This window comes from Lycorma delicatula, chromosome 13 (assembly GCF_047948215.1).
Source record: "Lycorma delicatula isolate Av1 chromosome 13, ASM4794821v1, whole genome shotgun sequence".
NCBI lineage: Eukaryota > Metazoa > Arthropoda > Insecta > Hemiptera > Fulgoridae > Lycorma > Lycorma delicatula.
This window is the reverse complement of record NC_134467.1, coordinates 17,469,956-17,487,093: the sequence shown is the minus strand read 5'-3', so window position 1 is coordinate 17,487,093 and position 17,138 is coordinate 17,469,956. Positions and strand designations below refer to the sequence as shown.

Below are 17,138 nucleotides of genomic sequence, written 5' to 3'. Positions count from 1 at the left end.
ACTCATTAGTTATTAGAGAAATATTTGTAATTCTCATTCAACTGGAAGTTCTTGTGTGTGTAATGTTCAGTTTTGTGGCCGACTTTTATGTTTGTGGGTATATGTTCAGTAAAGTGAATGCAATTCCAATGGTTTGGAGAGAACTGAAGGATAGACGTACTGTTAAACATCCGGATAATTCCTCTTGTCATACAGCCAAGAGCTTCCAATTCCAGTACCATCAGAAACATGGAACTTAGATGAAGATGAAAATGTCAAATCTTGTGCTGACTTATAAGGCGATGAAGATTGAGATCCAAACGTTTTAGAAAGTAGATATACTGAACCCCATTTAATTAATCAGTCAGTTAAATGATCTGGTTTATGATATAAATTTATTGATGCCAGAAGTTCTGGCATCAAGTTTGAATGGATGGCATCTTTTACAATCAAAAAAACACTAAAATAAGTGTTTTCCATAACAGTCAGGATTTGAACATTTCTTCTCTCATAGTAGTAGTAGTATACTGTAATGATGTGGACTCTTTACTGGAAGCTTTGGTGCATATGCACCATCCTGATGAACAGTAACTGATTCGTCAAAGCTTAGTTTGAAAGCTGTTCTACTTCACATTAGAAATAAATACCACAGCATACGCTGTTTGCATAAAGGAGTCTTATGAAAATATGAAACTTTATTGAGCAGGTTTCAGTATGAGAAATATTTATGCCATATTTGCGGAGATCTGAAAGTAATAGTGCTTTTACTTGGATTGCAACGAATACACTAACTTCTGTTGCTTTTTGTGCGAGCAGGACAACAGGGAAAGGAAAAACCATTACATAAAAGAGAGGTAGTGACTGTAGGAGTGAAGCATGTTAGGCATTAGTAAAACGAGAAAAAGTTTCCTACATTCAGATTTGGATTTTTTCCATAACAATCTCGGCGCTATCAGTGATGAACATGGGGATTGCTTTCACCAGGAGAATCTACAATGGAAACACGGTACCAGGGAATATTTAACCCAGAAATATTTGCAGACTACTGTTGGAATCTAAAGAGGGATCTACATACAGTTTTAAGAAGTGGTAATTTAAGTTAAATTTTTTATTTTTTTAAAATTTTAATTCTCCCTTATTTTTCCTAAAATGGAAGGAAAAGTAAGGCCACCTCCACCCCGTTCTCCCCCAACGGACTTGTCCGATGGTGGAGAGGAAAGCGAGGCTGGCGCTAGGAAGCGCCAGAAACGCCGGGACTCCGCGCCTCCTATGGAGACAGAGTCCGTAGCGGGCTGCAGACGGCACTCCGCAGGCTGATGATGGTGGCCCATCACAGCCTGCTACCGTCAGGCGGGAGAAAATCCCGCCGATAATGCTGGTCTGTCCAAAGGAGTGGCCAGCATTATCAAGAGATATCAAGTCGAGGATTGGGGGGCCCCTGGTTGCCAAAAGCACCGGGCTGTCTATTAGGCTGCAGTGAGGCAGAGTTTTCTGCACTCAAAGGGCGTTGCCTTCCACTCCTTTCAGCTCCCGAAGGACAAGGAGCTGAAAGTTGTCATACGGGGAATCCCCTATGGGGCTACCCCGGAGGAAGTCCGACCATAAAAACTAAAAGAAACCATTAAAATCATACCCGACATTAAAATAAACCCATAAAAACACGCCCGAATAGATAGATACAGCAGCAAGTGACACTGTCCAGGCTCTGCGTTTTCGAAGGGAGAAATGAAACTCCCGCCACCTTTCCGTTCCGTTCCCGCTAAGCCTGATCGGGATTTGAACCCTTTATTTATCCTTTAAATGTTTTCGTATGTTACAAAATTCATTTATTTCTGTTTTGCTTTTAGGTAACAAAAAGTCACCTAGCAGTGATTTGTTTTTTAATTTTATTTAGTAATTTTGTTTTAAATCGTTGTTTTTTTTAAATTATTCTTTTTTATATTTAGCCTCTTAGAATTAGCGTCAGGTATTACTTTAGAGGATGAATGACGATCCTCTGAACTAACCAAACTGAACCGTCTATCTCGTTAACGTGTGTTTGCGTGAAAGTTTTGTATTTGTCTGCTGTTTGAATTTTTGTTGAGATTTTTTTGTCTAACGTAAGTAATTTACAGTATTGTATTTTGAATTTAAATGGATAAAATTGCTTTTTCGTGCTAAATGCAGTCGTATACTTAACATACTTTTCTTGTATAAACTGCAGTTGTAGCTTATTTATCATAATATTTAAATTTGTATTTGTTCTAGGTAGACAATTTATTATTATTCCTGTTATATTGTGAATAATTTGCAGACCTATATGTTTTAATGAAACCCCAAAAAACCTTTAAAAAACAATAGTCACTTATTCCTTGAAAGTAGTAATCTACCCCTTATCAAAAAGACGTACTGTTTAAATTGAACAATTTTTTAAGTTTATCAGATGAAAGGTTTTTTTAAACATCTGAAAAATAGTGTTCCGTAGATTATCTAATCTAAACTACCGTATTTAATTTTGAGCTTAGTAGGTGTTAATTTATATTTCAGACTTCTAGTTTAAGTTTCTATTATGTCTTTTAAATTATAAATTTAACACAAAATACTATTGGTCAGTTTAGAAAAAGGAGGCATTACTTAACAAAAGAAGCCCATCTCACATCCATAAGTTCAACTATGGTGAACTATTCTAGTCTAATCGATCATTTAAAGGTATATTTGAATCTTATGTCTATTAATTTCCAATGACTTTAAAAGGTTCAATTTTAAATCTTTGTTCTCAACCCAAAGTACTTTGGAAAATAACCATAAAATGGTTATTTATGGTCCTTTATACCTTTTTTCAAAAGCTCTACCAATCTGTCCAATATAAACTTTATCAAAGGAACTACATTCAAGTTTGTAAATTCCTAATCTTTTAAGTTTCAGTTTTATTTTTTGTGATTGTTAATAAATTTATGTAGAGAATTTTCATATTTGAAAGCATTATCAAGATCTCTGTTTTTCTAAAAAGATTTTTTCTGCGGCCCCCCTCTCTCACTGTGTGTGTGTGTGTGTGTGTGTGTGAGCGCACGTGAAATTTCCTTTGTTGGAATTAGTTACTTGATGAAGGAAAAAATTTGCTGTTGTCTTTTTACATAATTTATCTTGAAGCAGTTGAACAATAGACTTTTTAAACCGTTATTTACCACTGTTTGTGTTATAATATTAAGGTCTTTCTCAAAATTATAATTTAACATTGGAAAGTTTAACAATCTTTGAATATAACTATTAAAAGCTACTAATTTTTGTACAAATAGTTGTAGTGATGTACTGTGAATGACAGCATCAGTGGGTAAGGATTTGTGATGTATGCTGAAATCCAATTTGTTATTGATTTTAGTATTATTCAAATCCAATAAGATAATAGAATTATCTTGTTCAACCTTGAAAGTATAATCTACATTTTTGTGTAATGTGTTAATAAAATTCAAGAATATTCCTAATAGTCTCAAGCTACCTGTTAAACCACAAAAAATGGTCATCTACATATCTATACCAAAATTTGAAGTATTTAAATAAAGAATGAGCACAAATGCTGTTTTCTAAGTCATTCATCTAATAGCTAATTGACTAAATGGATTACCCATAATTAAATCCTCCTTCAGAGTGTTATTGTTAAACTCAAAGTAATTCTTGCAACTTCATTAGTTTTCTGTGTAATCACAGAAAATCTTTGATAACCTATAACAATATAGATTATTAACAATATTGTTAACAAAATTGATAATATTTTATAGCGGAATACTAGGAAACAATTTACATCAAAAGAAAACAGAATATCTTACGATTTGATTAGATAGTATGTGGAATATACAAATCATTCATTTTTTTTAGTGAAGTTGAGTTTTTAATACTAAATTTTGGTTAAAATTTACAATGAGATAGGATAATATTTTCCATCCTTCTAGATAATTTAACAGCAGGAGTTGGAATATAAGAAACTACTCGTCTAACCGGATGATTTTCTTTGTGTAATTTAATAAGAGAGTATAACTTGGGTAGTTGCAGATTCATTACTGTTAATATAAAACCATCAATTCTCCCTAAAAATAGATTACTTCGTAATAACTCTTAACTTCTGTTTCAGATTTAACTGTAAAATTCACCTTAATAAATCAACAAGTTTTTTATGAGATATAATTACTTTTTTGAAAGTAATAACAGGTTTTTCCCTTTATCTGCAATTGTAAAAATATATCATTCTCTAATGCCTTATTTCTTTTAGACCTAAAGCTAAATTACGAATATGAGTATTATAATTACCATTCTGACAATTTTTAATTTTTGTAACTAAACCATGTTTTTCAGCATTTATCTTCTGAAGTGAAATATCCTAACTTATTATTAACAAATAACTTTAAATTTCTAAATCTTTCTTATATCTATTTAACTAGGTTGAAACTAAAACCAATCTCTAAAAGTTGACTTTCATGTTTGCTAAACTCTGCATCCATTAAATTCATAAATCTATCAAAAAATAAATAATTTGAGTATTTTCTTTTTTACAAATCGACACCTGAATCGGTTGCATTTTGCAAAACACTAAGTGTACGTTTTTGGTTAAAATATTTTTGTGTATAATCTCTTGAATTTTTGTTTCAACTTGCAAATCTAATAATTGTTACACAATATGTTGCAATGTAATCACCAGTAAAACCATGGCTGCCATTTTGTAATTTGTGAAGGTATTTAAGTCCTGAGTTTTTGCTAATTTTATAACTTTATTATAAAGGCACTTATCAAATATTAATGTGATTCCTCTATCTGAACTTGGGGTATAAATTTTTATATTAAAAAATAACAAAATTGCTGATAAGTGGAGAATGAAGGAAAAATTGCCGTTTTTCCTAAGGAGATTTTTTGTTTAGTTTTATAAGTAGAATACGTAAAAGTACAGCCAGCCCATCATTTTAGAAACACTCTGTGTATATATATATATATTTTTTTTTTTCTTATCTTCAGTCATTTGACTGGTTTCATGCAACTCTCCAAGATTCCCTATCTAGTGCTAGTCGTTTCATTTTGGTATACCCCCTACATCCTACATCCCTAACAATTTGTTTTACATATTCCAAACGTTGCCTGCCTATACAAATCTTTTCTTCTACCTGACCCTCTAATACTAAAGCGATTATTCCAGGATGCCTTAATATGTGGCCTACAAGTCTGTCTCTTCTTTTAACTATATTTTTCGAAATGCTTCTTTCTTCATCGATTTGCCACAACACCTCTTCATTTGTCACTTTATCCCCTCATCTGATTTTTAACATTCTCCTATAGCACCACATTTCAAAAGCTTCAAATCTTTTCTTCTCAGGTACTCTGATCGTCCAAGTTTCACTTCCATATAAAACAATGCTCTTAACATATACTTTAAAAACCTTTTCCTTACATTTAAATTAATTTTTGATGTAAACAAATTATGTTTCTGACGAAAGCTCATTTTGTGTGTGCTATTTGGCATTTTATATCGCTCCTGCTTTGTCCATCTTTAGTAATTCTATTTCCCAAATAACAAAATTCTTCTACCTCCATAATCTTTTCTCCTCCTATTTTCACATTCAGTGGTCCATCTTCATTATTTCTACTACATTTAATTAGTTTTGTTTTGTTCTTGTTTATTTTCATACGGTAGTTCTTGCGTAGGACTTCATCCGTGCCGTTTCTTCTAAATCCTTTTTACTCTCAGCTAGAATTACTATATCATCAGCAAACCGTATCATCTTTATCGTTTCACCTTGTACTGTTACTCCAAATCTAAATAGTTCTTTAACATCATTAACTGCTAGTTCTATGTAAAAATTAAAACGTAACGGTGATAGGGAACATTCTTGTCAGACTCCTTTCTTATTACGGCTTCTTTCTTGATGTCTAGGGTAAGAACACAGAATTATCTCTGCTTCTCTATACAGCAAAAACCAATCTCGCATGAACACATGAATGTTCTATGGTATCTTCCTCATTGTATGCTGCAGAGGTTCTCAACGTCCACGTATACAGTATCCTTTAAAGCCCACTCTTCAATATATTCCACCCACCTATCAACTTTGCCTTTTGTATTATAAATTGGTGTACCATCTTTGTTTAACATTACTAGATTTTAATTTACGTATCCCAAAATTTTCCTTAACTTTCCTGTATGCTCCATCTATTTTACCGAAGTTCATTTCTCTTTCCATTTCTGAACACTTTTCTTTAATCCACTCTTCTTTCACTAGTTTGCACTTCCTGTTTATAGTATTTCTTAATTGTCTATAGTTCCTTTTACTTTCTTCATCATTAGCATTCTTATACTTTCTACGTTCATCCATCAGCTCCAATAATTCGTCTGAAACCCAAGGTTTTCTACCAGTTCTCTTTGTTCTGCCCAATTTCGCTAATGTTGATTTAAGAATTTCCTTTTTAACATTCTCCCATTCTTCTTCTACATTTTCTACTTAGACCTCTTGCGATGTCCTCAAAAATCTTCTTTACCTCCTCTTCATCAAATTTCTCTAAATTCCACCAATTCATCTGATGCCTTTTCTTCAGGTTTTTAAACCCCAATTTACATTTCATTAACACTAAATTATGGTCGCTATCAATGTCTGCTTTAGGGTACGTTTTGCAGTCTACGAGTTGATTTCTAAATCTTTGCTTAACCATGATATAATCTATCCGATACCTTGCAGTATCACCTGGCTTTTTCCATGTGTATATTCTTCTATTATGATTTTTAAACTGGGTGTTGGCAATACAAAATTACACTTCGTGCAAAACTCTATAAGTCAGTCCCCTCTTTCATTCCTTTTGCCCAGCCTGTATTCAGCCACTATATTTCCTTTCCTACCTTTTCCAATGCTTGTATTCCAATCATCAACTATTATTAAATTTTCACTTCCTTTTATGTGTTTAATTGCTTCGTCACATTCTTTGAATATAGACGTTAACAATCGTTGTCGGTTTAGGTTTCGATTTTATCGCTATGCATTTTGAAATACTCTACTCTCTTCCCTGTCTTCTTGTTCATTACGAAACCTACTCCTGCCTGCCCATTATTTGAATCTGAGTTAATTATTCTAAAATCATCTGACCAAAAGTCGTTTTCCTTTTCCCACTGAACCTTGTAATTCCTGCTACATTTACATTTATCCTATCAATTTCCCTCTTTAAATTTTCTAACCTACCAACCTTTTTTAGACTTCTAACATTCCATGGTCCGACTTGTAGAATGTTATTTTTTAATTTTCTGGTGACCCCTTCCTCAGTAGTCCTCACCTGGAGATCTGAACGGGGGACTAGTTTACCTCCAGAATATTTTACCAAGGAAGGCGCCTTCATCATTGCTATATGAAAATGCAGAGAGCTACATTTTCTTGGAAAAAAGCAGCTGTAGGTTTCCATTGCTTTCAGCTGCGCATTACTCAGACGACCGAGTGATGTTGATATGGCCGTTTAAGTCGTCCTGATCCTTCTACCCGTCGCCCTTAACAACTACTGAAAGAGCGCTGCTCTCTTTCAGGAATCATTCCTTAGTCTGGCTCTCAACAGATACCTCTCCGATATGGTTACACCTTCCGTCCAGCTACTTTGTATCGCTGAGCACTTAAGCTCTTTCACTAACGGCAAGGTGTCATGATTCATAGAGGGATATATATATATATATATATATATATATATATATATAATTATCTCTTTGTATATATTTATTATTATAAATATTAATTATATTAATATTTATAATTTAAATATTAAATTATATTTCTTTCAAATATAATTTAATATTACAAAAAAGAACTCTTGTAGCATATATTCTCTCTCATTGTTGTTGCCTTCCCGTTTTTTAACTCTTCTTAACTTAGACACCTGCCCACTATCGACACTTATACTGATCGATATAAACCAAAACAATAGTTTAGTAACCAACATTTCGATTGTATTTCAATAACCTCCCGCAATTGAAATGTTTGAACAAAAAAAACATATATGTACATGACAACTTTATAAATATAACAATATCACATTAAATTTGTATCATAACATAGCAAGAACTTTAAATCAGACTTTGGCACTTTTTCATTTTATGCCACTCAAAAATTCTTATCCAAATCAACTCATAATCACTCAAAAATAATTATTATGTTGAAAAAAAAACAATTTCTATGAGGGGGAGGAAGAAGTAAAAAAAATTTTTTTTATTAAAAATATTTTTGATTTTTTTCATCACCAAATGAAGTTGTAAACATGTTAGGAATTCACTTTGAGTTTTGAGAGTAAAATTATAGGAGTGTAAAATTATAATTTTACATTTATGAACTGTATATTATAACAATCGAAGGGGCTCGGCTCCCCCCCAAATCCCCCTGAACAGTCATTATATTTTCTTGTTTTTGGTCATAAAAATAATTTTAAAAACAAAAAAAAATTGAAAAATTTTTTTTTAAATTGAAAAAATAATTTTTCATCGCCAAATCAAGTTGTGTGAACATGTTAGGAACCATTTATATTTATTTATTTAAAAATATAATTTAACCAAACTTAACCTGCGCTCACAAATCTTGACTAATTAACACAGTATATTTAAATAATCAAAACAATACACTGTTAGTCGATGTTAGCGAGCGAAGCAAGCGTAAGTTAACTTTTGTTAATTTATATCTATAATTATAAGCAATAATTTTTATTGTTTATAATTAGTCAAACAATGCAGAGCATTGTTTGAGCATCTGGAGACCTCCACAGTCTCCAGACCTTACCTCTATGGATTTCTATTTTTGGTGGTTCTAAAAACACAAGTTTTTTCCGTTTAAGTTTGAAATCTGAACCATTTAAAAGAAAAGATTACTGAAGCTGTTTCTTCTATCACACTAGATGTTCTTTGCTACGTGTGGTAAGAGACTGAATATAGTCTTGATGTCTGCAGGGCAACTAAGAGAGCACACATTGAAATCTGTGTGTTTCTCTTTTATTTAATGTATAGTTTATCTCTCTACAATGCTTTTTTTTGAAGCTGTAACCATTAAAATCCCATTACTATTTTACAGACACAGTATATATATGTTTATACTTGATCTGAATATTTTCTCAACTTAATTTGTTATAATTACATTCACTTATGATAATAAATACAAAAATCAGTTTTACAAACAATTCCAAAATTTGGTTGAGAATTTTCCAACCAAATCAGATAATTTTTTACCAGTGGCATACAAATTTCTCTTTTTATGATGCTACATGTTAACAGCAGCCAACTCATCCTTTTGTTCACTCAGGTGTAATGGTTTCTGTTGTCCGAATCTTCTACATTATTATAAAGATTCTTTCTTGAATTTCTTTGTTGTTTCTGAATTCTTCTTTTTCAATCTGTTAGATCAGTTTAATTTCATTTTCTCTCTTTTATTCTGGCATTTTCTCTTACTAGAAGCTTCTCCCCCATTACAGTATGTATATAAAAATAAATTTATTTATCTTTTCAAAAGTTGGAAAACGTTCAAAGTTTCTCTGTAATCAGTATATACTTTCATTATCTTCAATCCCATTCTAATCAGTTCTCCATCTGATACTATGGCAACCTCCATTTGGTGTCAATTCATGGCTTCATGTAGTTATAATACTGCTTTTGCTTGTGGCAATTGCAAGCTTACTTAAGTCATTTTGCAAGACAAAATGAAACTAAACCCGTTTCTAATTTCACATAGAGTTATACCATCTATACAGAACTACTTAAGTGCTGTAATAAACAGCATGTTTCACTGTAAGAAAGACATGACTGTAATAAAAAACAAATGAAAACCGTTTCAAAACAACAAGTAAACAAATTTACTTGTGGAGTTTGAAAACCACAACTTTTCACGTGAAAAATATGTCAGTTTGTAGCATTTTAAATTCTGTTGTGACCACTTCAGTAAGATTTCTGTTTAGTAACTTAAAAATATTGAAGCAGGCATGAAAAGACAGGAGCTCTTACATATGCAAAGTTTTGATGTTTAGTGTCATTCAAAGTAGTTTAAAATTGGATGACTCCAGTGAGGTAACCGAGATCGATGAGGCAGAAATCATCAGAAGAAGGTTTAATCAAGGTAAATAAATAATTCAGGGTAAGTGAGGATGTTCTGAGTAATATGGAACCTGATTTTTTTTTTTTTAAGTGCCAATGCCACATTGATGGATTTTGGTACTACTTTACATTATCAAGGAACATATTCAATTTGGCACCGCAATAATTATTGACTTGTATTCATATAACTGAGTAAATTCAGAAGTTTCATTTAATTGAAAGTTCATCGTATTTATTTCATTTTATTGATTTGTAGACTGATATGCTCATAAGTACACTCTTGATTTAGAGGTTATGGCATGAAGTCCAGTCTGCCTCAGTTTGACAACCAGACACATTATTTTGTATTGCCCCTAGCTGAATTTATTTTTTAAATGAAATATCCTAACCACAACCCTCGTGCATTAACTGTATTTTCAAAACTGTACAATTTTGAAACAGCTACCATACAGCAAGTCATGGAAGGCCGCCATTAATTGCTAGACACTGACTTCCTATCACACATACTAATAATAAGTACTGTTGGTTATTATATCCTTCTGACCTTCAAAATTGTAAAAAATGAAAAAAAGATTTCAATTTAGAAAGAATTGTGTAGGTGGTATGTAATATAAACATTTTTTTACACTGAATTAATACATTGAATTTTATTTAACAGAAAGTTGTTATAAATAATTTAACAAAAAACCCACTTGGATACTGAAATATTTATTTAAAAATTTAAAATAATGTGAATATTGCCCCCTTAGAATGGATATGGTCTCTGCATTTCAAAACAGAAAACATATGTACATTAATTATTTTTAATCTACCCGTTTTAAAATAGAAAAACATTTCGAACAGCTTCCTAATAAAGGATAAGAATCAAAACCTTAGTTATTGTTACAGATTTTAATGAAAATGTTGTTTTTATTATACAGTTTACAAATATTGTATTGTTATATATAATTAAATTCAGATATTTAAATTTTTGCTTTTAGATAGTCAGTGCACGTGCAAATTATACTTACATTTATCAAACTACATCTGACATTAATGATATTAAATTTGAGTTTGAACAAAATAAAATGGAAGAAATTGTATGTTTGTTTTTACCACATCATATGAGCGAAAGTGGTACTACGTTTGAAGATGTAAGTTTATTTAAATTTGTTTTTTTATGTAAATTACATGAAATTATAGACGTTGTTAGCTCTGTAGCGTTAAATTTGTGGTTTTATGTTTCAGGAACTTGATTCATCAAAAATGAGAAAGTACAAACTTGATGCTAATTGCAATGTTAATGAAACAGATCCTTTTATGATTGAAGAGACCAACTTTATTAAATCAGAAAATTTGACAATTAAAAGTGAATTGGTAAGGTAAAAATTATTTTGTTTTACGTTTATTTATTACTGATTGATATTCTATGTCGGGGACTGTAAAAATAGATAACTTATCTAATCGAGAAAATAAAATTGCAAATAGACTAATAAAATTAGAAATGCAGCAACTAAAAATAAATGTGAGGGTCATTCAGTAACACTGATAGACAAAAAATAATTTTTTTAATGTTTCTCTAAGGGTGATACAATTTCATGAATGCTTTTTTGCGTACATTACAGATCTGTAAATACAATTTTTCTATCACCCTTAGTTTTAAATAAATTACACTTAAAAAAAAATTAGGGTAAATGTAGTTAAAATCTGTAAAATTTATAATTTTGCATGGATACACCTGTGTTAGAATGATTTTGCTGATCCTTTTCTTTTATAAATAGCCTCGGGTACATCCCAAATTAATGTCCAACAGTAATTGACTAGCATGTTAGTATTCCATTTCCCTTTATAGCGGCTTTCTATTATCGAAATGTCTTGATGGAAAGGTTCACAGTGTTCGTCACTTACTCCGAGGTTGTCTGGGAAAAATCCAGATGTGAAATGTATTTTCAAAGATATTACATCCCATACCTCTGTATAAAGTAAGAAGTTGATTAACATATCGTGGTAATTTTTGGATTTTTGTTTGCCGAGAAAAGTTTTGCAAATGTCCTTAAATGAAGCCCAAGCTGCTCTTTCTACATTATTTAACATCGAGTTAAATACATCATCTTTGACCAATTCTGTTATTTGAGGAGTAAAAAATATTCTTTCTTTAATTTTTCCTTCACTTACATTTGGAAATTTCTGACCGATGTACAAAAATCCGAGACTAACCTTCTTTATTGCCTTAACAAAATTTTTCATTAGTCCTAGCTTGATATGGAGAGAGGTAAAACTATTTTTTTAAGTTCAACTAAGGGCTATTAATATTTCTCCCATTTGGAGTTAAGTTGTCTCGTTTCTTCCACTCTTTGGTAACATAATGTTTTTCCCTAGCTCGGCTGTCCCATTCGCAAAGAAAACATATGTACTTAGTACAGCCTAACTGCATGCATAACAAAATAGTTATAACTTTCAAATCACCATATATGTTCCAACTATGTTTTTTATAATCTATTTTTTCAAGAATGTCTTTCATCACATCGTATGTCTCTTTCAAATTAATATCATAGAAAGATTCTGAGTTCATATTCGTTTTCAGCATAAAACAGATTAAAACTATGTATCACATGTTAGGAAACAAAAATTATGTTTATCAGTGTAATCAATGAGACAAATCATTGAAAAGTTATTAGCCTTTCAATGAGAATAAAGCTAATGCTACTTTTCAACATAATTCCAATGATCTAATTGGTATTCCTTATTTAGAATCATGATTTATTCAGGATTAGTTATAATAAAAAAAATAATAACTTCTAATTTAAATAAATATTCAATAGAAAGTTGGATATTTAATCTTAATACTTAAAGATTATATATATTTATTAATTAATGTGAAATGAAAGAATATAATTATGCATTAAATGTACCACTTCAGTCTTCAGAGTTCAATGAAAGACCAGGTTTTTTTAACGTGTATTAAGGTAACATTACATTACTATGTTGAATAAAAAAATGATTGTTCATAAATTTTAGGGTATGTGTTATTCTAAATGTATAAATAAAATATATGATTCATCATTTTGTAATTTATAAATGTTTTTGAATTAGTCTGGAAACATTTTTCTCTATGTCATTTTTTGCAAGAAAATTTTTTATTTACTTTTGTTATGCCCTATATATGTCACTGATGAATCCATTGTCTGGTAGCAAAGCATGAGATTATGTCTTACAAGGATAGATTACAGTTTGTAAAATAAATATTGCAATTGGTTCATTTGGCAAGGCTGATTCTTTATGTTATATTAAATCTTACTTTAAATATTCTTAAAATATTAAAAATATTCCATTAGTAAACCATCGGGAGATGTTTTGCCTGGTACAGTAGAGTTGTCAGATGGATATGCTTAAAAATTAGTGGTCATTTATATCAGCAGCAAATTTGATTTTTCTTTGCACCCATGAATGAATGGGTGCAAAGAAACCTAAAGTCAACAAAATGCTCTCAATATCATAACTATCTCGGTCCAAATTATTTTAACAAATTACCAAGTAATATTAAAGAAATAAATAATTTAAATATTTTTTATAATAGAGTAAACCACTAGCTTTTCACTTTTATGGCATTAATTTTTTGAATCGGACTGTAACATAACTTTTATTAACTTCTCTAAATTTAAAGTTTAAGAACTTAGTAAAATTAAAGTATCTAAACTTAGCGTTAAGTATCTGTGTATTTGTGTTGTTATACGATTTTTCTCGTTATTTTCACCCACAGATGCTGCAGAGAAAGCTGCACAATTACAGTGGCAAGTATGATTGGACTGTTTTATGTTTTTTTTTAATCTTATTTGTACTTTGTTTAGACTAACCATGTTACTGGCAACAGTGGGATGATGTAATTGTTTATATTATTAAATAAAATTCATTATTTCATTATTGTTTCATCTTTAAATTAGAATATAAACATTTTTCAAGTTTTTAGAAAACTTTTAGATACATATAAATGTTTGTGCAGCAGTTTACTGGAAACTAAAAAATGTTTTGTGTTAATCAATTTAAATGGAACCATTGGCTTATGTTATGAGTATCCAGTTGGACAATTTTAACTAAAATTGTCGTTTTTTGCTCTTTAATTCCTGCACTATGTATCTCATCCAAAAGGTTATGTGATGAATTAAAATCCTGTTATACCTGTTATATCAATTTTTTAATATGTTTGTTATAAGTTTCCTCCCTCCTGTTAGTGTTGAGAATTTAAAAGCTGAAAGTCAAATCTTTTAAAACTACTGTGTGCAGAATGTGATTTTGACTGATTAAATTTTCAAAATTGTAACCAGTCAATACAGTATTTTTTATTCCTACTGGTTATGTGTTTTATTGAAGTAAATATAGAAATACTTTATTGTTCATGTCAAAATATTTTTGTAGTAACAAAATTCTGTGATTTGAAGCTGCTGTCCTTAAACGTAAAATGTATGTCTTGCTATTTACTTAAGCATTCCAAAATCTAATTTCATTTGGTAAATTATAGATTTGGATTAAAGAAAAATTAAAGATTTAAATTAATTATTTATATTTGTTTCATTACTTTGAAGAAATCTCATCAATTAAAAAAACATTTTAATATTCTTATTTTGATTGAAATTATTATTTACTTTTGCAACTTTTTTTTTTTTTTTTTGCTTGTTTCAAGTACAATTTGATGAGATTTTTTTTAATCACTTAAAGGTATATAAAGATTAATGCAGCTTTGGCAGCTACATTATCTTCCAGCCTAAAATGAGAGACAATTTTTTCATTACTTACGCAAACGTAATAATTATTTTATAAAAGTTATACTCGATCGGCGTAACTGGGAAAGTCATGCAATACTTCACCAGCCTTTTTTTCTGCGTTTCAGGAATTTGATACTGAACAACTGAATAACAATACATTTGATATTGATAATAGTAATTTTCCAATAGATCCTCTTGAAATTGTTGAGACTGAATTAATTAAAACAGAAGATTTTAAAATTAAAAATGAAAGGGTAAGTTTTATTATTAATGTAAAATTCAAGTTTTTTATTATAAATTTTAGTTTAATTTTGAGCAGAATTTAAAATACGATATAATATTCATTTAAATATGATTTTTCCTCTGCTTATGGAAGATGCAACCAAGCATATTGAAAAGTATTAAATTATTATTTTTATTAATTTATATAATATTATCATTATTGCTAATAAATTTTTCTGTGAAACAGATGAATGTTTGTTTGTCTAGTAATTATGGAATAGGTAGAATAGATTAATAAAACAAAAAAAAAAAAAAAAACAGTTTTTTCATTACCTATCTAACAAGGTCAGGAATATTAAACAGTCTTTAATAAGTTTTAGACTTCAGAAATTTTTTGGCAATTTTTTGAGAACTTGAACTTATTTCTTAGAATAACTTCTAATTGCCTAAACTGCTATTGTAATATTAGAATAGAATGTCTTCATAATTCACCCCAAAAAATAATCCACTTAAATAAATCCACTTTTTTCAGTGGATTTTTTTAGTTTCTTTCATTTAACATAGTAAAATAGTGTACTGATAGTGTTATCAGTTTAATATGTATCAGTTGTAACATATTTCTTATGAATTTTTGTGAGTATTTGTCATGGCTGACCTGTTAATCGATGAAGGTTTATAAGAAATAAAATTTCAAGGCTAGAGAGATGTAACTTTTCTTTATTCATTTGATCTCATACTTTTGAGTTAGTTCGGAACTCAAATATAAGTTTTTAAATTCTAGAGGCTTTTCTTTTAAGTCCTCTACATCTTATTTTTCTGTAATTTTTCTAATTTTTAATAATATTAATTGTATTCGATCTCTATTATTTGGTAAATGTAGAAACAGATTGTGAATGTAAAAGCAAGTCAGGTTAGGTTAGGATTTCTCAATTTCTTGTGAGCAAATCAATGTTCTGATAGCCTCATAGGTACTTACGTATTAACGCCACCGCAGCTACAGCTGCTGTTTAGGTTATTTTGACTTTGTGTATTGACAAATCGTACGTATATCAAAATAAACTAACTGAATATAACCTACGTTCGCTTCGCTCGCTAACCTCTTATAATTAACATTAAATATGCATAATATATACAACTTATTAATAATATAATCTTAATGATATAGCACTGAAATCCAATTAATGTTAATCCACTGAAATCCGATTGACTACTTTGTATTTAAATAAAGCTGTAGCTGTGGTCGTGTTAATACGTAAGTACCGCCTCATTACTAAGATGAGTGAAATTTTATATGCTTTCATTTCTTACATATTTCTTTTCATTTTTATCATATAAATTTTTTTTCTTATAAAGATAAGGGGATGTCACGTTAAATGCTGCTGATTATGAATGCTGTGCTATAATAATGATGGATAAACGCTGTTTGTATTATGGTGGCCATTGTGTCTGTGTAGTAAACGTTTGTCATGTGTGAATGGTGGTTGAAGATTAAAAATTGTACTTTTTTAAATGTTTTTCCTAGTTTCTGAGCAGATTTTTTTCTATTTTTATTTATAAATACAAGAATTGGACATTTCATTAAACGTTAAGACTCTGTCACAAGTGAATAATGCTAAAACTGAAGAAATTGATATAGATGATGAATATTTACAAAAGGTGAACAATGAAGTGGTTGAATTATCTAGTGATGTGAGTTAAATGTTAAGATAAATATTATAAAATAAATAGAGTAAATATTGGTATATTCTGTTCTGTTTTAGGATAATTATACATATATATTACACAGTTAAATTATTTAAATTATTTCATGAAGTAGAGAGCAGGTTATTGGATTTAAGTTTTAGAGTCTTTTTACCCACTGAAATCTATTTATCTATCTATCTATTTATCTATCAATCAGAAAGTTAATTCATATTGTAAAAGATATTGATTAAATTTAAATATAATTTGTTTGTGATAAGGTTATATATGTAAACTAAGATTTGTTTGTGCAATTTTTTTAACATAACTGCACATATAATTTTGACTTTCTTGGTACCATAGCTCTAGTGCTATGTTACAATTAGGAAGGTATGGTAATCGGTCAAAAAATGGGATGTAGTTTTCCATTTCTTGACGTTTCATAACCCAGAGATGTCAAAAAC

The 17,138-nt window shown here is 30.0% G+C and overlaps 1 protein-coding gene across 1 annotated transcript; it reads left to right on the top strand.

Annotated features, from left to right (window-relative positions):
- The first annotated feature begins 10,019 nt into the window (after nucleotides 1-10,019).
- LOC142334027 (uncharacterized) lies at nucleotides 10,020-13,865 on the top strand. Its single transcript, XM_075381695.1, has 4 exons — nucleotides 10,020-10,055; nucleotides 11,014-11,166; nucleotides 11,261-11,389; nucleotides 13,773-13,865. The coding sequence occupies exons 1-4, from the start codon at nucleotides 10,020-10,022 to the stop codon at nucleotides 13,863-13,865; spliced, it is 411 nt and encodes a 136-aa protein (XP_075237810.1).
- The last annotated feature ends 3,273 nt before the right edge of the window (nucleotides 13,866-17,138 follow it).